General features: G+C 33.7%; 2 protein-coding genes across 2 annotated transcripts in view; both read left to right on the forward strand.

The window, feature by feature from the left end:
- Positions 1 to 5,157: 5,157 nt before the first annotated feature.
- LOC136986018 (tigger transposable element-derived protein 1-like) lies at positions 5,158 to 6,711 on the forward strand. Its single transcript, XM_067283468.1, has one exon. The coding sequence runs from the start codon at positions 5,158 to 5,160 to the stop codon at positions 6,709 to 6,711; it is 1,554 nt and encodes a 517-aa protein (XP_067139569.1).
- Positions 6,712 to 13,317: 6,606 nt separating this feature from the next.
- LOC136985980 (doublesex- and mab-3-related transcription factor 1Y-like) overlaps positions 13,318 to 26,435 on the forward strand; it is a 60,595-nt gene continuing 47,477 nt past the window's right edge. Inside the window, exons 1-2 of the mRNA XM_067283404.1 lie at positions 13,318 to 13,419; positions 13,497 to 13,849. Coding sequence (XP_067139505.1) covers positions 13,373 to 13,419; positions 13,497 to 13,849 — 400 coding nt within the window. The 5' untranslated portion in view covers positions 13,318 to 13,372. The remainder of the gene's footprint in view (positions 13,420 to 13,496; positions 13,850 to 26,435) is intronic.

The following is a 26,435-nucleotide window of genomic DNA, read 5'->3' on the forward strand; positions in this document are numbered from 1 at the left end:
AATTTTTTTATAAAATTTATACCAAAAATGAAATTCCAGAAGTTTCGTGTAAGTTGATGTTTTGATCGAAGTATAAATCTGTTAATATTTTTTGTTAACGTTAGTTGAATTAATACAGTTAATAATACGTTTAAAAGATCTCATGTCGTTTTTAAAATACTTCCAAATAATTCACAAAAAATTAATAATTCTTAATGAAAAATGTGGAGATTTAAAAAAAAATCAAATTTTCCAAACGTAATGTAGTAGCTGTATTGGTAATATCTAGTCAATATTTATCATGCTGCGCGGCCCATTTTAGTCACCCATAATGGCTATGCATTATAAATAATGCCCTATTAATCATTTGGTTCATAACTTATACATGAAGCTTTACATATTGTTGCTTGAATCGCAATCATTCGACAAAAGGACTGAATTAAAAAATTGTAAATTCTAAAATTGAAGACGAGATCTACCTTCAGTCTGAGGAAGGCGGTTTCCGCTTCTTTTCTTTTGAAGACGCTTCCTTTCTAATTCGGTGATTCCAACTGGGAATCTGTGTGAATGTATAGCCGGTTCTTCCCGAACACTAGCGTCCAAAACAAAGTTCTTAATTGGAGTAACTGCGACAGAATCGGAATCTTCTACGTGCAGAGCAAATTTTTTGATTTTCTCAAAATTTTCGCAATAGAAAATACCAGACCTTATCTATGTTCCCGTGATCGAGGCAACCAGACATTTCGCATTTCGACAATGCCGGACGTCTGGTCACCTTACCCAAAGTTTTACAACTAAAATCAATTACTACACAGTGACATCTCTAGTGGAAAGCCATCGTCAAATTGGACTGCAAATGCAGGTGTTTATGATTTGTAAATTAAGTTCAAAATGTAAACTATATGAAAATCAACCCAAAAATGCACAATACGCATTAAAGTAACCCAACTGGGTGCAAATTTGGAAACCCTGGTCGCAAGTTCGACAGTGATCTCACTGTCGAACTTGCGACCAGGGAAGATCATTTGGGAGAGTGATCGACAAAGTTGTTCAACTTTGTCGATCACTCTTCCAAATGATCGCTTGGACGATCAGTCCACATCTACAGTATATTTACCACCGACTGTACGACATTCGTTGTTAGCTGCCAATTCCAACACATTTCCCGTGAGCACATGTAACTTAAGACTATATGAAATTTTATATCCCAATTACAAGTTATCGTATTCACGTAATATTCAAGTCAATATGGTATTTAAATATAAACATATAGTCTATATATACATGCACTTACATAGTATTGGATTAAGTCTCTACCCTACACAAAATTTAAATTGGGGCCCATTTAAATAAGTTGCTTTTAAAGAAATCTTAGATAGTGCCACTTAAAATTTTTATTAATGATAGAAAATAAAAACACTAATACAATAATAATTGTAAAATAAAAGAGATTCTGGTATAACGAAATATATATAATTATAGTCATTAATCAGTCTTTAAACAGCCGTGCCCCTCCGAATTACGGTCCCTAGACATGTCTTATTTGTCTATTGGTTAATCCGGCACCGTACTTACAGTATGATAAAAAAGATGCAGAACTTTAAAGAATAGAGATGCCAAAGGAAACTGCCTATTTATGCTTTTTTAAAACCACCGTTAGTTAACTGACTTGTTTTTAACCAATCACAGCAGGTTTAAAATTTTGGGAAGGAATAATTTTCGAATTCAAATTCAAAACTCTTCACAGTTGAAATCTGTCATCCAATGAAAAGCATAATTTCAATTTCCGAATGTTAATTGGGCGGGAAAAATCGGTTAGAAATCGTTTAACTGTCAACACCTAAATCAAATTAATGAATTTCTTTTGTAATTTTGTGCAAAATGTCGAAAGAGGCGAAAAATAATGCTAATCGGGGAAGGGAGAAAAGGGTACAAAACTGGGATTAATAATTCGGTTTTGTACCCTTGGATCGAGAGATCATTTCCTAATGGTTATGGTTTCTTTCAAAATAAGACTCACATTAAAAGTAGTGCGACACCACAAATTCCTAAACTTATTAATAAAGAATACTTATAGTATGCCCAGGCCCTAGACCAGTGGTTCTCAATCCGTGGTCCGCGGAACACGGGTGCTCCGTGAAGCCACTTCAAGTGTTCCGCGAAAAAACAAATATACAATTAAAAATTGTTGCAAAAGAAAAATAAATACAATGTAAAATAATTTTTAATTTATGGGAATGTAATTAGCAAACGCCAATGTCGTCATCTACTAGACCGAGTGCGCTTGATTTCAAAAAAGTTTGGCACCCCTACTTTAAAGCTGATGTATTGTAACTACTCCGCGGATAAAAAATGTGAAAGTTTAGTGTTTCCCGACTTCAAAAAGATTGAGAACCACTGCCCTAGACTATCGATTCAAATTTATGGTGGTAAGAAATACTTCCGGGCTATATACTACGTATATAAAGACCGCGAGATACCAAAATATTTTTAAAAAGAATTTGGAAGTAATAAACAGAAACTGGTAAACCAAGAATTAAATTATCGGTAGGGTGAAATTAATTAATTTAATAGCCAAAATAGCTTTATTATTTTTGTTTTCCTAGCAAAGTTCGAATTACAAAGACATAATTTATTCGGTTTTTCAGGGAAAAATTACAAATAGACTTAAAGTTGGAAACAATTATTAATTTACGCTATTTAAAAATAGTAACCCGAAAGTAATTAAAATAACAATAAAAGAGACATTTGAAAATTAAAATGCTTACAATTTAAGTTCGAATAAATTTGGGCAAAATAAATCGGAGGGTAAAAATATGCAAACGAGTGAATTGGGCGAATGCGGTAGGTTTTATATCAACAGGGAAAAAAAGACAATGGCGTAATATTGAAAAACGATTATATCGTCGCCATTGTAAAAGAATTACGAATAGTTACACTCTGAAAAATTAACATAAAACAATAAGTTTTAGAAATATCGTGACACGCGATTAACTGACGACCAACACAATTTGACATTAAAAACAATTATTCTTTCTTTCATACAATGGTTAATATGGAGTGCTAAGGCTATTACTATTAGGCATATAGGCTATTACTCCGAGAGAGCGAGATTATGGACGCATGTGTCCAATTAGCTGGCCGTTTAGATGGAATAGCCATACTCGTGCGGGAGAAATAATGCCTTCCGGGAGGTCTTTTAAGGCAAACAGACTTCTATTCAAGCAAAAACAATTACAGGTACTCCTCACTTTACGACCGAGTTCCGTTCCGACGACTACGTCGTTAAGCGAATTGGTCGATAAACGAGGAACTTGCGCCGGGAATATAGGGCTCGTTTTTTTATGCAGCGCTTGAGAAGCGCTTTACAGCTAATCCTCTGAAACCCGTTTCTAAATGGCCAACGATGCTCGTTACGTCATTTCTCTACACTTTCGCTGCATAAAAAAACGCGCCCATAGGCTCGTTGTAAAATTATCCAAATTATGCAACAAACTTTAAATTTATTGAATTTTGTAATGACAGCTGCACAATACGTTGAATTGATAAAAATCTCTTTAAACCAAACAATTGCTTTAAACTGTAAGCTTAAAGCAATTGTTCGGTTTAAAGAGACTTTTTTTCAAATTCAACATATTCAAATTCAAATTTATTCATAAAAAGACTATTATAGTACGCAGGGCCGGTTCTAGGGTTTTGAGCGCCCCGGGCAAAACAAAATTTGGCGCCCTTTCATACAAGAATATACAAATTTACTGCAAATTAAAAAAAAAGTAAAAAAGGCAAAAAATCAAAATTACACAATGAAGAACTGTATAAAAAATTTATTTATTTAAAGCACGGCAAGTGTTGTTAATGCAACGTTTACAGAAAGACAAAGTTATTTAACCATTAAAGCGTATGACAGGCGCCAGTATCACTTTGACTATTCATAATTTATTAATTTTGTTGATATTTGTAATTTATAAATTTGATCTCGTCCATTTTTTGAGTTATATTTGTTGTGATACGTGATACTGATTACAAATTATCTTTTCAAAATAAATAAAAATAAACTTTTTAGAGATTAAAAAGCATTTGTCTGCATCAATGTTGTGTGATAAAAGCCATAAAAATTCTTAGATATCATTATTTTAATTAGTAAATTTTTGTATTTGTCTATTAATTTTTTTTTTAGTTATTATGAATTCTGACTATACAAATAGTTTTCTTTGAATAATTGTAATATTATTTATATCTGTTGACAATAATAAAATAATTAGCGTTGTGACCTGTATTCGGTATTATTAAAAAAAACAACTTATTGCTTGCTAAAAAAATCGATGTCTCATGAAAAATGATCAATTTTAATTTATAAAATCTAAAAAAAAATAATGAATGTAAAAAAATATTTTATTTTTATATCGGTCCCCTCAAAATTTGGCGCCCCGGGCAGTCGCCCGGCTTGCCTGCCCCTTTATCCGGCGCTGATAGTACGCTATTTGCCTATTATAGTACGCTTAGTGCGCATGTCACCATTCGTCACTGACCGACACTCAAGCTGAGAAAGGGGATTCTTCGAATTGCAGGTCGAAACTCGATTGGTCGTAAAGTGAAGAGTATAGTAGAGTCATACCTCGGTACTCGAACGTTTCGGAGCCCGAACAAATCGGTACTCGACCAAAAATTTCGAAAAAAAAATGCCCCTGTTCCCGAACAAAATTTTGGTACTCGAACGGGAAAGCCCGCCAAGTCGACGTGTGGTGATTTCTCATAACCGTGAACGAATCAAAAAGGGGCGATACAAAATTAACGAGAACATTTATTAACTCACATACATCCAACTTGGATCTTACACAAAAAACGCCTCCTATCGTGAACAATTGACGAAACGAAAGTGTACATTTGTCAGACAATGAACAAAGACTTAGCTTGTAAACAATTTACCTTTTGTATACATATAACTGACAAGATTAAGGTTCAAATTATGAAACTCGATCCCGAACGGTCCTTTGACGGTCGGACACACAAAAAGAACGGATAGCGCCTAACTAAAGCGCCGTTTACAATGACGAATATGATTAACCTTAACACGACAGACAGTTACGAGACAGTCATTGTTTCGCATGCACATTAACTTACGCTGTGCTATATTTTTTGGATTAGCATCCTTTTCTTTTGATTTATTATCCCTTACACATGGGTCCCAAGAAGTATAAAAGTGAAAGTGGTCAAGTGAAAAGGAAAACAGTGAGAACAACAATCGAACTGAAAAAAGAAATCATTGCTAAACACGAAAATGGAGTGCGTGTTTCGGATCTTGCTGTCCAATATTCTATGGCTAAGTCGACGATATCGACTATTTTAAAGAATAAAGAAACAATAAAAAGAGCTAATGTTGCAAAAGGAGTGACTACGTTGACAAAGCAAAGGCCTCGGATACTTGAAGAAGTGGAGAAATTGCTACTTATTTTTATAAATGAGAAACAGTTACGAGGTGATAGCATTAGTGAGACATTTATTTGTGAAAAGGCGCTAGAAATCTATGACGATTTAGTGAAGAAAACCCCTGGTACAAGTACGAGTGCTTTTGTATTCAAGGCTAGTAGAGGGTGGTTTGAAAATTTTAAGAACCGAAGTGGAATACATAACGTAGTAAGGCATGGAGAGGGAGCTAGTTCAGACAAGGAAGGGGCTGAGAAATTTGTCGCCGAGTTTAGTAAACTTATAATGGAAGAAGGTTATGCACCTCAACAGGTGTTCAATGCAGACGAAACTGGGCTATTTTGGAAGAAAATGCCGAAGAGAACCTATATTACAAAGGAAGAAAAAGCACTACCAGGGCACAAGCCAATGAAAGATAGGCTTACTCTTTTGCTGTGTGGTAACGCAAGTGGAGATTTTAAGGTTAAGCCATTGTTGGTTTATCACTCCGACAATCCAAGGGTGTTCAAAAGGAACAATATTATGAAGAGTAAATTGCCTGTTATGTGGCGTGCTAATTCAAAGGCCTGGGTGACTCGGCAATTTTTTGTTGAGTGGGTGCATGAAGTTTTTGCACCAAGTGTGAAAGAATATTTGCAAGAAAAGAACTTGCCAATAAAATGCCTTCTCCTATTAGATAATGCTCCTGCTCACCCTCCAGGCTTGGAGGAGGATTTAGTCGAAGAATTCGACTTTATTCGGGTTAAATATCTGCCACCTAACACAACCGCTTTGCTACAACCAATGGATCAACAGGTCATTTCTAATTTCAAGAAATTGTACACTAAATCCTTGTTTCGGAAGTGTTTTGAAGTCACTAATGACACTCGGTTAACTTTGAAAGAATTTTGGAAAAATCATTTCCATATTCTTAATTGCGTTCATCTTATTGACAATGCATGGAACCAAGTGACATACCGTACCATGAATTCAGCATGGAGGAAACTCTGGCCCGACTGTGTACCAGAGCGAGATTTTGAGGGCTTTAATGAAGAAATTGTGGATGACATTGTTTCTATTGGACAAAGCATAGGCTTGGAGGTCGACAATGAGGATATTGAAGAGCTCGTGGAAGACCACAGTACCGAGCTTACTACAGAAGAGTTGGAGCACCTTCAAAATGAGCAACAAAGGATTTTGGCTGAGGATATGTCTTCGGGAGAGGAGGAAGAAAAGGAGGATATTCCAAGTTCAGTGATTAAAGAAATTTGTGCTAAGTGGGGGATGTGCAAGCTTTTGTTGAAAAATCTCATCCTGATACCATGGTAGCCAATAGGGCTGTACACCTTTTCAATGAAAATGTCATGTCTCATTTCCGTAAAATTCTGCAAAAAAGGCAGAAGCAACAGACAATGGATAAGTTTTTAATTAAAGATTTACCTGCCCAAAAGCGACAGAAAAGGGAAGCAACCCCCGAAGTTCCATTACCAGATGTTTTTATGGAAGGGGATTCCCCTTCTCGGCAGTAACTCCCGCTCTTCCTCCTCACACCTCCATCCACTTACGCCATCATATCGCAATCAAAAAGGTAAGTTTTCGTATGTTAAAATGACTTCTTTAATGTTTTTACTATTTATTGAGAGTTATATATGTGTTATTTACTGCTTACCTAAAAACTAAATATCATTTATACTCTAATCTGTTATGTTACTAGCGAATCAACTGGGGATTGGAACGCATTAATCCATTTTACATTATTTGTAATGGGAAAAAATGATTTGGAGTCCGAACATATTGGTACTCGAACCTCTTTCTGAAGTTATGTTCGAGTACCAAGGTACCACTGTACCTGTATTTGGAACTACAGTACAAGATATAAAAGACGCCAGCGACATTTAGTGGCGCCATCTGGTATCATATTTTCATTTTAAATTTTTTTTTTTTTTAATTTATTATAAAATAACAAAAAGCTTTATTTTCAGGATATGAATGAGTTTTATAAAATATTGTAAATGCTAACGAGTAAAATCGTCATTAAGTCCGAACCTACTCGAGATGTGACACGACCCTCTTCATCTCCCCACCCCTCGACCTTTAATCACCAACATTTAATAGCAGCGATTCCCCAATACACAAACCTCCCTGCAAAATTTCAGAAATTTTTGATAAAAATTACAGAAGTTATTAAGTTTTAAATGGGGTGAACAAAATCGTGCTCCCACACACTAACATCCGTAAATACAGAAACCTTCCCTCACGATTTTTAGCATTTCTCGCTGTTTCAAAGTCCCGAATCCAAAAATGTAAAAATCTGAGGGTGATCATTCTTTTGATCGATGGCCATACTTTCTCTGTTATATATAATAGCTGGGAAAGTAAAAATCGAACTATTTTATCGCCTTGCAGCGGCCATCAAGGCGTCAAGCAGTTGTATGAAAAAGAACCAGGCTTTAATTTTTTGTCTTTTCTCTGCGCAAGTTGAATAGAAAATTTTGCTATTAATTGAGTCGTGATGGTGAAAAGGAAAGAACTGAAATAGCTTACATTGAAGGAGAAGGTTGATCTTTTATGTTTTCTACAAAACAGTAGTAAAGAAAGACAGCGAAACATTTTAGTGCAGTGATTCTCAAACTTTTTCGATCCACCGCCCCCTTTGTTCCATAAAGTTATACCAAACGCCCCCCGTGTGAGAAAGGATTGGAAATATTCTTAGGAAAACTTTTCTATGAATCTCACACTTTGTGCCCTTGCGTACATTGTTCTCGACATCTGGAAACCATTAAATGCAATGTTTCCTCTTATCCGTTTGACAGAGGAAAGGGAACTTTTACCTTTGATCACCGTTCAGTACCCTGCCTCCAGTGCCCCCCTAGATTAACTCACTGCTCACAAGGGGGCGTTATCGCCCACTTTGAAAAACGCTGTTTTAGTGTAAGCAAGACGACAGTAAGCAATATCTAAAAACGTAAGGATGAGTACGAGTATATGGACAGATACGATAAAAAAAAAGTAGAGACTTACAAAAGAAGCCACGTTACGCTGGTTCGAAGAAATGATGGCAGTTAATGTCCGAATCTCCTAGGCCAATGATCCAAGAAATTGTTAAAAAGTTCGCAAAGGAGCTCGTAGAGTCCGATCTCCAAGGATCAAGTGATTGACTCGAGAAATTTAAACTGCGAAACGAGATCTCCCAGTAAGTTGAATCTAATAAAGTTCCAGCAGAAGTTGTTCAAGAGTTCATTAAAAAGTTTCCAGACTTCGCCAATAGCTTCAAAGATAACGGTATTAACGAAATCTTTAATACTGACAAGTGTGAGTACTTTTTCAAGGCGATGCTTAACAGAAGCCTTGTTATGAAAGGTGATAGAGATAAGAGTGGAAAACTTTCTAAAAAATGTTTCACAGTTCTGCTGTGTGCTAGTTTAATCGGAGAGAAACTAAAACTTTTGATGATTGGTAAACGGCAAAGCCACGCTCATTCAACAACCTGCAGCAAGAAGATCTTTCCATCACCTGGAAATCTAACAAATCTTTTTGGTACTGGTGTCGTATTTGAGGAGTGGATAAGAGGTATCAACCAAGAAATGAAGAAGAAGAAGAAGAAGAAGAAACGGTCCATTCTCCTGGTAGTGGACAGTTATCCTAGTCATTCCCAAGTGAATCATCTTACAAACGTAAAACTGAAATGTTTGCCTCCAAACACCTACGACAAAAATTCAACCTCTTAACCGAGGATAATTAAAACATTCAAAGTGCACTGCCGAGCTCAGCTTCTATAGTGGGTCAATACTGAAACGCAAACCTATAGTATGTCTGCACAGGCAAATTCATCTGTTGCATCAGTTATTGCTCTCTGGATTAGATCCTCTTGGAATAAAGTTTGGCCTGAAACAATTCAGAAGTTATTCAAGAAAATTGGATTTGTTACAACCCAAGAGCAAGATGTTGCAGCTCCCCTAGACAGCCACCTCTAATGAAGGAATTAGAGGGAGTTGAATTTGAAGATTTTGTTGCAGTGGATGACGACATGGCAATCTGTAATAAATCTAACCCAAAGGGAATTTTCAGAAAAAGAATTTCAGAGAGAAGTGGATTTTATTCATTTAATAACGCAGTTAAAATCATTTGCTATGGAAAAATGCCTAGGTATGCTGAGTGGTGAAGTCAGTATTGAGAGTGCTTTCTCCACTTACCTTCATTTAAACAATAAGAAAAAGACTAAAATTTGACTTCTTTTTCAGAAAGAACGAACAAACCATAAGAAAACAATACATATGTACTGTACAGTACAGTACATATATTAATTTTGTACGAATGATTTTTTCCGTGTTTTTACCGTGCGTTTCTGTATGATATTCTCTAATATAATATAAGCTGTTCAATAGTAGTTCTGTATGTTACCAGTTTCCTTCGGTCCCTTGGGTGGCAACTTTCAGAGGTCGTACTGTATGTTGATTTTAATATTATGGTGTTCTGCGTTTTAAGTGAAAATTTCCGAGTGTCATCTCCCCCCTTGAAATTACAAAATAATGTAAAATTTACTGTTAAATCTACATTTTGAACTATCTTTGTTATTTTTCTAATCGCTAAATTTTGTTTTTCGCGGAGTGGGACTTCGGATATGTCGGACCCCGTCCCTCATCACCCGCCCATCCTATAGAGAAGATTCAAGGTCGCATGTCACGTGATAAAACTCACGTTTGCTCCACCTCTTTCCCATGTTTGTGGTCTAGCTTCCACTTGCTTAGCTTGCACGTGGTTTGTTGTTTGACAGGACGGCAGCTCTTTTTTCAATTTAAACTTAATAGAACTGCAGTGTTTTTATATCATAGACAAAGTTAAAAAAAGATGCTTTTCAGAGAAAGTTTCATTATATCAAGGTATCGATCATACGAAGCCAAGCATCTTCGTTGTACTGTACATCAAGAGTCGTGGCCTAAAGTAGAATTTGGTGATATCATAAACTATTTGGTTTTGACGACAAATTATTACGGGCTCTTTCACAAATGAAAGCTTACAAATTTTTACAGACCTATAGCTATCTTACAAGTGGCTGTATTTCTCCCGATTACGTGCACTTTCACAACGCTCCTTATATGCAATGGGTTGTGTGCCAACATTATGAGTGAAAGTGGCCACTCTCACTCATAATGTTGGCACTGTCTGGTGATGACTCATCATACAACGAGGAAGGTTTTCCTTTCGGGTAAAAATCCTTTTCAATAATATATTATTATTAATATATATTAATGATAATATATTATTGAAAAGGATTTATATATATATATAAATCCTTGTTATATATATTATCCTTATATCCTTATATTATATATATATATATAATAGTATATTACGCAATTAGTTTATAATATATAGACGATTATGGCATGAATGGAAGTTTGGCACAGGAGCGGAGCGAGTGGGCCAATTTCCACGAATGCCATAATCGCTAATTATAAACGAATTGTCATACCGTATTTTGTGGTTAGACTACACCTATAACACTATACTAAGGTTAATCAAAATTATGTATACACGCAGTGTTTGTGCCAACCGTGCATTTATACATGATTTTGAGTTCCATGAGTATAGTGTTATAGGTGTAGTCAACCATAAAATTATTAATATTAAACAATTAATATTAAAAAGAATTTATAATTATGGTACGATAATATATAAATAAGAATTTGTAAGGAACGGCTATGTAATGATTATTTCTTACTAATGTAAAAAAAAAAAAATCGTCGTAGAAAGTAGCATCTTAATGAAATGTTAATGTTGCTCACCAAAATAATTTAACTTAGCTATTTGTAAGCGAACAATAGGAATTATTGATATATATCTTAATAAATACACTTTTATTTACGTAAATTAGACTGGAAGGACAATCGGTTCAAAATTAATTTCTAATTCTTTATCCGCTAACCGATTATCTTTACTTAACACTAATATTAACTTTATTGTATATTTATTACAAGGAGAGAGTAAGAAAACAAACCGAAAGGTGAAAAATATAGGTAAAACACAATCATTATCTATTGAAACTAAAATCTGCGGTTGTTAAAATTATTTAATTTTATTTTGCCGGTATTAACAAAGGTGTTTATGCAATTGGCTCGTACACACTTTACGATACTGGTGCAAAAGTTTATCTAATCATTGATCGATAACTAATAATCTGGTTTATCGCTTACCTGAAATGAAATGTTTTTGACAAACTCTTGTATCGATATTCAGTTTATTCGTATTGAAATTTTTCCGGTTAATTCTGGAGAACCACGCAGATTACCTGGGTGGAGAAAGCTCTCGACTTTGAGGTCCTGGATGACAAATAATATCGGGGATTTTAAAAAATGACGTTTTCGAATGAACTAGGATTACACCCAATTACGCAACAAGCTTTTTCCCATTTTATAATACAGTAGAACCTCGCTTAACGAGCATAATTCGTTTCAGAGTCGTACTCGTAATGCGAAACACTCGTTAAGCGAAACAATTTTTTTCATAGAAATTAATGTAAAATACGATAATGCGTTCCACGCCGAATAAAATACTTAAATGTTTTATGAATAATGTTTATTCAAAGAAACTTATACAATAAACATTGTTAAGGATTGTGAATCATCATCATCTTTTCTTCTAGTGCAAAATGAACCAACCTAAAATGAGAATTCAATTTGCAGAAGACAAAAAAGACATCACAGATAATATGTTTGATAAACACTCCAAACGATATGCCAAATTTTTGGGCTACGTAAAGACTATAATTAAATAATAGTAATTAATTAATTTGACTAAAGGTAGGCAGTTATGCTTCCATCTCGTATTAAATTTAATAATTATAAATAGTTAATTTTTAATTCAGACATTTCTAAACTTTAATACGAGATGGCAGCGTAACTGCCTACCTCCAGTCAAATTAATTAATTTCTATTATTTAATTATAGCCTTTACATAGTCTAAGAATTTGGCATATCATTTTGTTTATTATATACGGGCTTTGGTTGTTGATGTTTATAAGTAATACCGTATTTTACGGACTATAAGACGCTACAGACTATAAGACGCACCTTAATTTTTAAGCAATTTTTATAAAAAAAAAATACCTATAAGACGCTACGGAGTATAAGACGCACCTGAATTTTGGAGGCAATTTTTCGAAGAAAAAAGTGCGTCTTATAGTCCGTAAAATACGGTATGTGTAAACACAAGTTTGGAAAAATATGTGATCACAAGCGACACTAAGATGCTAGCAGAACGAGTGCTAAATACAGATTGATGGAGCATGCGCACAATTCGGGACTTTCCCTCTTCGGAGAGGTTCTTGGAACTTCCCCGTCACTCGTTATGCGAAACATCGCTCGTTAAGCGAGGCGAATGTTTACAATTTGTTTTTGCTCGTTATGCAAAATGCTCGTTGCGTGAAGTGCTCGTTAAGCGAGGTTCCACTGTAGTTTAAATATAAAAACTTTGTAATAAAATATGATAACAGATGGCGCTAGCAAATTTTTCCGTAAAAGTTAAGAAACTGGTCGTCGAATTTTTTTTATTAATCACGGGTGGGCGGTAGGGAAGCAACGACGGGTTATTTTTCGATTACTCGAAAATAATGCCATTATAAACCATGGCAATTATTGCAATCTTAAATAATGCATTAGTATTTAAGAAGGCAATCGACTTATTAATTTCGAATTTTTGCCATAAGTTTTTAAAAGAAAAAATTATTACAAATGTCCGGTGAAAAAAACGTTAATTAAATGATAATTACGCATTGAAATTATACGAAAACATTTTTATAACGGGAATAAATTAAACTCGAAGAAATCTTCGGGTTTGTGTTTAATAAGTCCGGTAAATGCGTGACGCCATCTGGTAACGATGGGAGAAAACGCCGTCAGGAGCGCCACGTTCGTTCGACGCACGGTCACGTGAGGTTCGGGCGCGGTTAAGTCGAGTGGAGAAGGGAGTGCGACGGCAGTCGAGGTCGCAAATGGGGACGAAAGTAAACATCGGACGCGTTGACAGATTCTTAGATGAGTAACTATTAATTTAGCAAACAGTCTATATAATATAATTTATCACTTTATGACATATTAATCCGCATTTAACCACAGACGCGACGAAATTGAGTCGGATAACCGGGAGAGTGACGACGGCAGCAGAGCCCAAGCGGTGTTGACGGCCAGCGACGACGGAAGTAACCGGCGAGTTCCGAAATGCGGAAGGTGCAGGAACCACGGCCAAAGAAACGCTTACAAGGGCCACAAGCGCTACTGCCGCTACCGCTCTTGCCAGTGCTGTCGCTGCATGATTCTGTCGGAGAAGAAGACCATTCTGGCCAAACAGGTGGCCGTCAGGAGGGCCCAAACCCAAGATCAGCCCGCCGCTTCCGAACAGCCCACACCCGTTTTGGACACCCCCGAAAGTGCTTCCACTTCCCGTCTCACTATCAACCCAGTGCTCAACGGTAATTACCACTTTTTCTTATATTTACTCTTACCTGTTCTTATTTCTCGCGCGCCAAATGCCACTTCCGCCTTTTATTCGCTACCACGAAACCGTTTATACCGGTAATTTACTTTAATAAAAATGATCGTGGTCAAATTTTTCGGTCGAGTTTTCTATACTTTAAAGTTTAATTTAAGAAAAGCAAACTCTAGCAAACTAATATAAGCTTGTATATGCAGCCAATACCTGCTAATATGACCGGCTCGAAGTGGTCGTATTTCGCGGGTGGTCACATTAGCAGGTTTCGCTGTTTACGTGTGTGTATTTATCATCGTACTAATGAATGTATTAAATGTTAATTAATGTCTTTATATCACTTTTGTATACATTTGTTCAACTTTGTATTTAAAGATTTTCTGTTTATTTACTCTTTCGTCACTTTACAAAGTGATTTTTATCGACGAGAAACTTTAAGTTCTTAATAAAATTCGATATACTTTTATTTGTCGATCGTTGACGTTTTCCGTCCCAGTAATTCCGGTTCGAATTGATCCTTGAAACTAATTATTATTTCTTTTTTTCCGGAAAAGAAAGAAAAACTCGATCCGTTACTCCTGCTCGTTAAAGGTCGTACGTTTAATGGCTACCGATAATTTTTAGTAATATCGATGATTATTACTACTAATAAATAAACGTCGTGACCAACAATTTAATAATGTACTTTTTAACGGTTTTTAAATTATCTCTTCGTATACAATTTAACTAATTAAATTTTAAATAAAGTTTCTAAAGTATTATATTTTACGGTCTTTACCGCCAATTTAAGGTAAGTATATAATTTACTTAACACTTTATGTGTATATGTATACTAGCGGTAGATATCGGATTTTATTTTGAAAATTTAATCTTTACGACTTTTATTTAATTACGGTGTATAATTCTATAAATACTTCATCAGTTGATATTTAAACTAATGGGAATTTCCAGTTTAATTTCCCTTATTTTATATTTATAATGGTTTATTTGCTGTGTTTGATAGTTTTGCTTACGCTGTTGACAAATATATAATTTTTCTGATAAATTTATGCGCTAATAATTACAAATTCAAAATGCTAAATATTTTCTCGGTTACATTGTTCCTTAACTTGTTAATTTTACTTTTCCCTACGTTATAAACTGTTACGCCTGTGAGAAAAATCATACAATAATATTAATTGAAATTAAAATATATTTAATTATCCCTTCTACAGACGGGCATTTATAAATGTTAAGTACTTAGTTTCGACGGTTTAAAGGGTATTAGTGATTATTGATAAAAATTGGATAAAGTAGTCTCGACAAATTTCCCTTAAAGATGATCGTAGATGAATTAGTAATTATAACTCGAATACAGATTTGAATTTATCAGAAAACTGTAGACTTTTTAAACAGAAAATTATACACGTTTATCGCTTTAAGATAAACGTCTATACTTACTAAATTATATTAATAAATTAGAAGGGGGCGTAGCTTTAGAAAAGGCGTAAGCTCTTTATAAATCAAGTTTTAACAAATTCGGTTATCATTTTATTACAATAACTTTCTCGTTAAATTTTTAATTTCGCAACTTAAAAAGTGAAAACGTCCAGGTGACCTTGACTGATTACAAATTAGATAAGTTAATTTATAGTCGAATAATCTTCTTCTAAATATTTGAAGACCTTTGCCTCTCCTTTAATAATAAACAAGCTTTCAATAAATGATTAATTTTTTTATCATTTAACTCGTCACTTTAACAATCTACAATTCATTTCCAAGTGTTTCGATAACTAAATTCTGGATTTTCCGCGGAAGATGTATAATTTACAAATTATAAAATTGTATTTATTCAAATTGGTGCTTTTAAACTGTTGAAATTTAATGCTTTGTACCAAAGCTTTAGATAGATATTGCTTTTTTAACGGGATAAAATACAAAAAGGTGCTGTTAATATTCAATTTATAGTTACCAGCAAAATTACAAGTATGTTGGGTAATTCGGTTTTAGGTAAAGTATTTTGCGTATATTGATCGATATCGATCTCCGAAGTAGAATACTTTAGCTCTTTTATTTATTTAATGTACTGTATATTACCACAAGGTTCGTTTCCTGTATTATCGATACAGAATATATGATGCAAACAACGCAATCAGCTTCAGTACAGATCTTAATCGGCTGCATTTTATTCAATAAAACGCAAATTTTAACAGTTACTGCTAAGAATTATTATAACTTGAAATTTTAATGTCTGTCTTTGTCCAATTCGGGCTTCTCTACTAAGAATACTTTTTCACATTTTTACTTTACCGGCTGTTATATATAACAGGGAAAGTATGACCATAGGTCAAAAAATGACCCTCCCCCTCAAGATTTTTACATTTTTGGACTCGGGTGACCTTGAAACGTCGAGAAATGCAAAACATATTCGGGGTTTTCTCTATGTATGGATGTTAGTGCGTGTGGGGGACACGGTTTTGTTCGCCCCGTTTGAAGCTTAATAACTCCCGCGCTTTTTGTCGGAAATTTCTGAAATTTTGCAGGGAGGTTTGTGTATTAGAGAGATCTATGCTATTAAATTTTGATGGTTAAAGCTCGAGGATGTGGGGAGATAAAGGGGGTCGCGTGTATCTCCAGTAGGGTCGGACTTAATGAAGATTTTAATGGTTATTATCATTTACAAATTTTTATGAAACTCATCCCTACCCTCAAAATTAAGCTTTTTGCCATTTTATAATAAGTAATAATATAAGTTTTAAAATAAAATCTCGTAACAGATGGCGCCACACGCAATTTTAAATACTTTTTTCGGTAAAATTGTCCAATTCATTGCTGGATTTTTTTCTTAGCTTCTGGCTGTTTGTTGTTTGTTAATTTTCCTCATTTTATACACGCCTACACAACCGATAATATGTATATATATTTCCTTCAAGGACCTGCATTAAATATATGTAAATTGCAGTTTTTTGAGGATAGAATAATTTTTGATCGTATTAACGCTATTAAAAATATTTCTAAAAATCTAAGGTTAGATCATTGTTAGGTATTCAAGGTTAGATCTATGTAATTAAGTTTTTCTTAGAATATATAGAATCTACCAAATAGGAATTTTAGTGTGTATACCAGGCATGGCCAACAGTTTTTGCCCCCGGGCCGAATTGGAAAGAGAACTTATTTCACGGGCCGAACGAAATATTAAAATGAAAAAAATATAAAATACAAAAACGAATCATATAAGTAAATAAATGCTTAAATATATTAATATTATATTTCTAGCAAAGCACACAAATTACTAAGTTAAATTGAATATCACCTGTAGGCCTATATCTTGAATTACTGTCTTAACACATTATTTTCTGATAAAATTAATATTTTAAATTTATCACTTTTTTATTCTGGCACTATCACAGACGAGAACAAAAGTTATAAATCTCTACAATGGAATTTTTTTTAAAAAATAAAGAAGTATCGCGAATCCATTCGTCTAATTATTAGAAGTAGCTAATATTTAAATATTAATCGCGGGCTTCATAAATTCATTAAGCGGGCCGTATGTTGGCCATGTCTGGTCTATACTGTTCTAAGTGTAAACGATAAAATTACGACTGACGAGATGATTATTATATTAGCAGAATATAAAAGGCTCATTCAAAATACCTACGACAGAAAGTTCGGTGCTGGTTAAAGCTGCGTATGCATTATACAACCGGGCGTCCAGTTTGACAATTCTGCGGTACACACGCTTTTGGTTCGAATTGAGAAACGAAAAGCGGTAGCGATTATTTTATTACGTTTAATCGACGAGAAAAGTAACGAGGACGAAGTATACAAAGTTAGATTTAGCCGAGCCGCACTCAGTCGCGTCAGTTTTCACTACGTCTTCGACAGAGGACGATGACGCGAATGACGTCTGTCGATACTCGTACATCGGCTGGTTTATCGCGTGTGTACAACTACGATACACGCAACTCCCACAATAAAATAGACAAATTATTGAAATTGTTAATTAAAACTTTTATTAAATTTGCAAACTGTTTTATGAATTTTTGATTTTACTTTTGTTTAAACGTTTATTAGATTTGTGGTGAATAATCGCTGTGTTTTCTAATTCGGAATTTTTTCGACAGGTAAATCGCTATTGATTGTTTCACTTTTAAACAGTTAAATCGACGTGTTTGCCGTTTGAAACTTTGGTATATTCAATTTTTTTTAATTTAAGTACTTTAAAAAATATAATATCTTAAAAATTTGATTAAAAAGTAAAAACGTCTTTTCCTAAAACCATTTATTGATTAAAAACTTGGCTTCGGTGATGATTAAATTTCAATTACAATTAGTGTCTAAACATCAATTTGGAGATTATATATGGAGAAATTGTTTGTTATTAAGAGAATAGGGAACAGTTACGAAAGTCATACGTGATTTTATGAAATGTTGGTACACGTGGCAGCCTGTGGCTTTCGCAGTGTTACGAATTTGGTCATTTTTTCCTTAAATGTGTCGAGGTGCATTGCGTAACGATTGGTCCGTAGGCTAGAGCTCTATATTACACAACCGTAACGATGCACACTTTGAATCTCGGGTTGGGTTAACCGACTATCGATAAATTTGTTTGCGTGAAATATTTCATTAATATTTAAATTTGTAAACTTGTTGCATTTTTTTTTATTTTGAAAATTAGTAATTAAATGTTTTATTTGTCTAAAAAAAAAGCCGTGGTTGCCGTTTCCTTTATCCATTTTCTATAATTTAACGGAGAAGAAATATTCTGAAGTATTAAAATAAAATTAAAATATATTAAAAACTACGTAAAGTGGATGTAATTAGTATAATTTAATTCGCAGTTTAAACGTTCCGACTTTGCATAAGATAAACATAAACGTCGACTTTCAAATTGGCCAATGTAACGTATATAGACTAATTGGGTTGCAATTTGAAAACATTGTAGACCTATAAATTTACACTGTCGTTTGTCTGTCTGTTCTTCCTTAATCTCGAGAACGGTATTTGATAGATGAAAGTTGAGACGAGATACGGAATCCTTAGGAGTAGGAGGCCCCGATTAACTACGTACGAGCTTCCGGTCCAAATCGGAAGTCACGTTATTTCAATTCAAAAATTTTCTCCCGTAAGGAGTTAGATGACCGGCACGCCTCCGTTGCTAATTGAAAAGTACGATGTACAGGGGCAAGCCACTATTAATTTGAGATGGAGAGCATATATTTTTTAATTAAATTTAAAATATGATTGCATTGTGACAGTGTCACGATAAATAATTGCTCGTTTTGTATACTGTAGTATGTTTGTTTCTTTGTAGAAAAATTATTTTTCGCATGGAAGAATTCGATTGATTTTATCAGTAAGTTAAATTAGTTGCTCAATACTCTCTACGCATGAAAATAAGTTGCTTAACTTTTGTTAATACAACATACTTTCTAGGAATGAATTAATATTAATTTTAACTTTTAATTTAAAAATAAGGTCAATGAATTTGAAAAGAGCATATGGGATACATCTGGCCTTTTCGAATTCATTGGCCGTATTTTTTAAAACTTCATAGATTAACATGTTTACTAGAGTTAGTTAAAAATATAATAATTTTATTTTACGATTTTCCGTCATGCTCGATATTTAACTGTAGGCAATATTCATACAAATAGGTCGTTATTGATGGCATATTAGTACTTAATAAAGAAAATACACTTAAATGATAAAAAGACAAAGTTAGTATATAAAAATATTCTTTTCTCGAAGATCTCTGTCATATTTAGTATGAAAAATGAATATTATAATTATTTTTACGATATAGTTTTTTTTAATGAAACATGACTTTTTAGTTTGTAATTAAGTTTTTCATCACGACTTCCTTATTTACAACCTTTGTAGATAAATTTTGCCTTATCTCTTACCCTGTTTACAAACGAAATAATTATTTTATTGCGTAACCCGATTTAATAAGTAGACCGATTTATATGTATTAAACGTCATCGTGTTTCTGACCGTGTCGTCGTAGAAAGGCGTTCGAAAGTAAATGTAAATAAACTGATTTATTCATACGACAATATAATATATATTGAATTGTTTAGTGCATTATTTCTTGCATCTCCAGACTATTTATGTTGTAATTTTGACCAATAAGCTAAACAGAAACTAGTGATACCGGTTGTACGAAACCTAAATGTCAGAAATTTAACCCATATATCAAAATATTTAAGAGTTTCTGTGAATTTAGTTAGCTAATTTATTGAATTATATGAATGAAAGCTATAGAATTTTATATATTCTTAGTTGAATAATACATATCATATGACTGTCTAATGCTTGCTTTCTCTGTTTCTGACTTCATATAAGTATGATTTAGAATTTAGATATAATTGATAAAATATTTCGAAACTTAGAAATTCACGGAAGTATATGTTAAAAATTAAACCTCGATAAGATAATTGTTGTTGAGGTAATTTTATTTGTGTTTTTTCGTTGGGATTAACATAGTAATATATTAGACTACGTGGTGTCAATGTATCCATAAAATATCTAGACGACGACAGCGATTGTGGTGATATCTAAAGAAAATCTTTCTGTATCTTCGATTACCTATGTTTTTTGAAATAGCTGTAAAGCCCGAAAAGTTATCGGTTCGCAAGAAATCCAAGCGAACATAATTTTTTTCAATAACATAATTTAAGTACAATTTGATGATTAGAATGTTCTTTACGCATTGTAAATTGTGAAATAAGTAGTTTTTAATACTTAATTTAAATTTAATTTGTATACTAGTACTTTTTATATATTAACAGGACTTATTATACTGGAAAATATGGATGCAGATATTTAGTCTTACAGATCAAAAATAATGTTTTTTATTTAGTTCACCTGAACAATACACTTTAAAGTGTTTCAGGTGAACTAAATAAAAAACATTATTTTTGATCTGTAAGACTAAATATCTGCATCCATATTTTCCAGTATAATAAGTCCTGTTAATATATAAAAAGTACTAGTATACAAATTAAATTTAAATTAAGATAAAAAAGACACAAAGGCGTAATAATTAGTTTTTAATACTACTTATCAGTAAAACGACACACTTTTATATTTCAATAACAAAAAACGTAAAGGTTGTCATATGTTACGTAAAATTCTTAAAATGAGCTTTCAGGCAGTCAGCACAAATGTTTCCATAGATTATCAGAATCAAAAGTTGAAGATCTCTCTAGCATGTTTGATTTTTAAACTGTTAGTTACTCGAGAATCTTCTCAATTTATTGCCAATGAATAGCTGACTCATAAAAAAAAAAGAATTTGAGTGAAGACGGATACAGTTTTCACCTTTAATAATAACACGGCCGTAACAAGAACCTTCCTTCATCCGTTATTGTTACCAGCACACAAGTTGCGTGGTGCATCTTAATTAGATCCCTTACAATGGGTCTAATCCTCGAATATTTCGTTTGCCAATACGAATGAAGAATGATATCGAAATGTAAATACTCGAGGTAAATCTTGAAGATTGGAACCGAAGTTCTTCGCAAAACTTAAATGAAACTCTATCGTGGCCGATATTTTGAAGTTTTTTGAAGAAAATGAAAGATTCGATAATATCAAATTTAAAAACACGTTCGTTTATTGTTCGAGGTTTGGAATCTTTAATTAATAGCATAATATGCGCAGAAGTCTGTTAGTAACTCATACGAATGGAGAATGTCTCTGTAATCATCTCTGATGGGTCCTAACAAAAATTATTATTAAAATTGGCAATTATGGTCCAATATAATTTTGAAAAATATTTTTACGTTTTATATTTCTTCATAATTCAGAAATTTAGGATTTTCGATTAGTCATCATCGTCTGATTATATTTTTCAAAACAGAACTGACTCATTAAATTGTTGGGCTGCAATTTGAAAATATTATAGACCTATAAATTCTCACTGTCGTCCACATGTCCGTTCGCTGTCCTTCCTTAATCTCGTGAACGGAGTTAGACACATGAAAGTCAAGACCAAATATAGAAAGCTTTGGGGACAGGAGGCCCCGATTAACTATACACGAACTTCCCACGCAAAGCAGAAGTCAGATTATTTCAATTCAAAATTTTTTTTTCTGAAAGAAGTTAAATAATGACCAGAAGACTTTGTTGCTAACAGGAAGAGTATGATGTGCAGGGGCAAATCAATTTCAAATTTATTCCATAAATCTCAGACGAATTATGAAAATTTCACGCGACTATCTTCCGGACTATCCACGTTTTTATAACTTTTCTAAATCGTCTTTCTTTCTTGTCACGTTTGTCTTTGTGTGTGGGTATGATCGTGCGCATTAAAACAAATGTAAATCAACACCACTTAACGTAGTAATGTTTAATTTAAATTAAACATTCTAAAACAGAACAATATCTTACATCAGTAACAACGATGTGTTAAATTTCACAACTGCTATAATTAAATCACACATTTATTTCAGATAACCGTGGCTATTAAAAATACATTAAAACTTTCTGTTCAACCCAATTTAACCTTTGCGTATTAATCACGAGCTCGGAAGGCATCACCGTAATGATTATAATGTCTTTAAATTTCAAAACGTATCTTACAAAGCCTACAAGACTAAATCTAAATATTGTTTTACACGTATCGGATAATTTGGAGGAGATTAAAAATTGCAGCCCGGTATTGCGACGATGTCACAATAAATAATTGCTCGTTATATTTCAATTATTATTTCTAAATAACGAGTTTTAAAGATGAAAAGAAGATAGATTTCGTGTTGATGGTATTGACGTATATCTAGACTTCAGTTTATATCGATAAATTTTACCTGTCTCAAATCGTTAATTCTGATTAAAATTTGTGATGCTGTAGAACTGGAATTATGGAAGACGATCGACGTTGGAAAAGAGGATTAATCTAGCATCTTTGTTGTTGAACTTAATTATGTGTCTGGATTTACTTCGTTAAATAAAATGTGACAATGATGCGGTTGTCCAACAATGGACACTCAAGTCACGATCAGGATTTAACGTATTTGAATATTATTTTGATAAATATGGCTTCTTAACATCTATATAAATAAATTAAACGTCGTTGAATTTCTTTTCCTCAACGCTTTTAATCAGCAAAAAAAAATTTGTCTTTATCCATTGAAATATCCAGTTAAATAGGTAAACGAATTATTTACAACTTTCGATTTAAATATTAAATTTTGATATATGTATATGTGTGTTATGAACCAAGTGATTAATAGGGCATTATTTATAATGACTAAAATGGCCGTGCAGCATGAGAAATATTGACTGATTTATTAAATACACCAGACATTATGAAGATAGTTACATTCCGTTTGGGCAATTTGATTTTGAAAAAGAAACTCCACATTTTTCATTAAGAATTATTTAATTTTTGTGAATTATTTGAAAGTATTATAAAAACGACACGAGATCTTTTAAAAGTAAGTATTAACTGTATTAATTAAACTAAATGTTAACGAAAGACATTATTAACAAATTTATACTCAAATCAAAAAATCAATTTAAAGGAAACTTCTGGAATGTCATTATTTGTTATATAAGAAATTAATTGTTGTTAGTTTTAAAGAGAGTTTCCAAATCTTTGTTTGTATGTTGGTCAATGATTCGTCAGGTATAAAATTCTTTAGTCCAACTTTTAACGTTGCTCCAAAAATGGCCTCATGGAGCTATAGCTTAACAAGTACGATGCCATCGATTTTTCATCAGTTGTATAAAACGTAATTCTTCCGACCACTTGTTGGTGTTGCTAGTCTCCAACCAAGAACTAAGCATATTTTCTACGTCTTGATTACATCTTTATACTGAACTCTGACTTTGTGCGAGCCCGGGCTTTCCACGCACCATTTTTAACTCGGGCCACAGACTACGAAGTTCTTCGATGACATTATTGGCGAATTCTCCGCCTTTATGGCTTTGTAGAATACTCGGTGCGCCGAAAATTGTAAAAATGTCTAAAAGATCATAGACTACATACTCAGCGTTTTGGTTTTTAACAGTCGTAGTTGAACGAATTTAGTGAGGTGATTTTTGTACGCGAGTATAAATTTATATTGCCGATCGGCTGGCGACTGCGTATCTAAAAGGTCGACCTGACGTCTTGAGTTCATTTCGTTACATAAAATTGGTTTAATTACCAAGCCTTAGGAACGTTCTGTTTTTTCTGACAAATTTCACATATGATCGTCATTTACTTGAACTTATCTCGCATCCCTTGTAATATTTTTATATTTCGCACTTCATTCTTTTTCCATACGATTTCTGCCGCCATAGCGAATAACAATATGGTCATCGTGCAATACCTGAAATACTTCTTCAGCGTGAACGTAATATTTAATCAAATTACCTTCTTTTACAGGCACAATTAATTTCTCTATTTCTCCGACGAATACGTCATATCTACGTAAACGCCTATATTCTTCCGGTAACTTCGAAGTCATTTTTGACTTTCACTCTTTGTATCTTTGACAAATATGCTGATTTGGTAAAAATTTGACTGTTCTGACCTTTTGCTACCATTAACTCGTTTAATCGGTTGTCGAAGCGGTTATTTATGTTACTTAACGATTGCTCCACCATCGTTGCTTTTTCCAAAGAAGAAAACACCATTTTAAGAGGTAAAAGTAAAATTAAAATGCACAAGATTAACTGCTGGTCGCATGAATTTAAAATTCGATACTAAATGCAATACAACTCAGACGAGAGTGCCGATTGGCTAGCGTATGTCGGATGATCACTCCTCGAGGTAACCTATTATCACTTTTCCTGCCGTATCCATCGTGACCTGTCAGTCTGATGAATTATGATAAAAAAAAAACCCTGAGATTTATTACGGTGCTCGATTTTGTTTGTCATTATTCATAATAACTGGACATGATGAATAATGCTCGTATTAATCACTTAGTCCATAACATTTATATATACAAATAGTTGAAAAACAACAAACCTTTGTCTTTCTTCCTCAATACGAAGTTCTTAAAAACTGACCGCGTAACTAACAAAAATAACAGATGAAAAGTAAAATCAAAGACGAAAGCGATAATACATCAACATTAAAATAAACCATTACTAAAAAATAGATGGTTGCGTGGATAAAGCTAGTAGTTTATAATGAGTGGTTTGTAACTGTTCGTCGTCTGTGTCCATTGAGCAGACTAGGTTCGTACTGCATTTAGCGAGTATTAGAGATAGGTCGTTGCATAATGCAGTCTTATCAATCAATTGGGTGGTTTCGGAGGAAATCTGAGAAATCAATTTTTAGGATCAAAGAATATTCTGAAATGTAATAAAACTATAAAACATTGAATATGCACGGAATCTAGTCTATACTGACTCTAGCGAGTCAAGAATATCGATTGATTTTATTGGCACGATAGTGTCACGTGGCAATTTTGTTGATTAACAACGACCTGGATGACTCACTGGAATCTGGTAGCAAGGATGTGGAATAAGAAATTACGCTTCTAATTGAAATACTCATGAAAAACCACGAGAAAAATGGAAAAAAGATAACCCTGATCAAAATCGAGTTTGACTCTATGCTACGGTACAGAAATATTTTACTGCGTAGCAACATCCAGCGTTATTCAGCAGAATAAAAAAAAATTTCTTTGTGATTTTGGATAAACCACAAAACACTGCCAATTCCACTTCGTCTGTAATATACACACTGTAATATACATATTTATTGATTTATGGTTTTAATGTTTAATAGGAACCACAAGTCAATGAATGATGTGTAATAGGACAACAAAACAAAAAGTTTTACTTTTATCGTTCTTCAACTGATCAGGAATATACGTATTAATTTTGAAAGACACGTACCTATTACAAATTAAGAAACAACGAAGACGAACCCCCCCCCCAGCTAACTTAGCGGCTGTCCATAAATGACCTCCACACTGGAATGGAGGTAGGGGGTTATGACTAGGCGTGGAGAGGGATTGTGCTTCGGTGGACGTCCGTTTCATTTCATTTAATTTTATACAATTTGTGCATTTTATTATATTCAAAATTCCTTTCTTGAGCTGGTAGCTAGGATACGGCAGAATTTTCATTTTTAAACATTATTAGCAAATCAACAATATATTGTATTGTCGGTCTACTAATATTTAAAAAGTTGGTACGCCAAGTGGTGGAGAAATCTCTATAAGTTGACTTTAACCCTAAGGAACTTGGGTTAATTCTTGGGTGTTATGAAGTTTACGGATTTTCGGCAGCCAATTTAACTATTATCTCTGTATTTCGGCTTAGTAACTGACATGGAAGTATGACCATACTACTGTAATGCACATACATGGGTACTAAGTGGTGAAGTCTACGCGCACAAACTAACACGTCGAGTGGTTATGTCTAATTATTGTGGGAAGATTACTTCAGGATTCTGACACTACTCAGTAATAGTTCGAAAATATGTTTAGATGATATCGAGGAAGAGTCGATCTGAAAGACAACACGGCAAAGACTAACAGACGTTGGAGACTGGTGTAGACGATAATCACACTTAAGGGACTGTTGGAGAAATAGCTGGAGCATCCGAGGAAGGGATTAACGATGATAGACAGTGA

Source organism: Centruroides vittatus, unplaced genomic scaffold (assembly GCF_030686945.1).
Source record: "Centruroides vittatus isolate TY-2023 unplaced genomic scaffold, ASM3068694v2 contig_986, whole genome shotgun sequence".
NCBI lineage: Eukaryota > Metazoa > Arthropoda > Arachnida > Scorpiones > Buthidae > Centruroides > Centruroides vittatus.

Excerpts from the sequence above, each read along its gene's own strand:
- LOC136986018 (XM_067283468.1), top strand. The coding sequence starts at position 5,158 with ATGGGTCCCAAGAAGTATAAAAGTGAAAGTGGTCAAGTGAAAAGGAAA.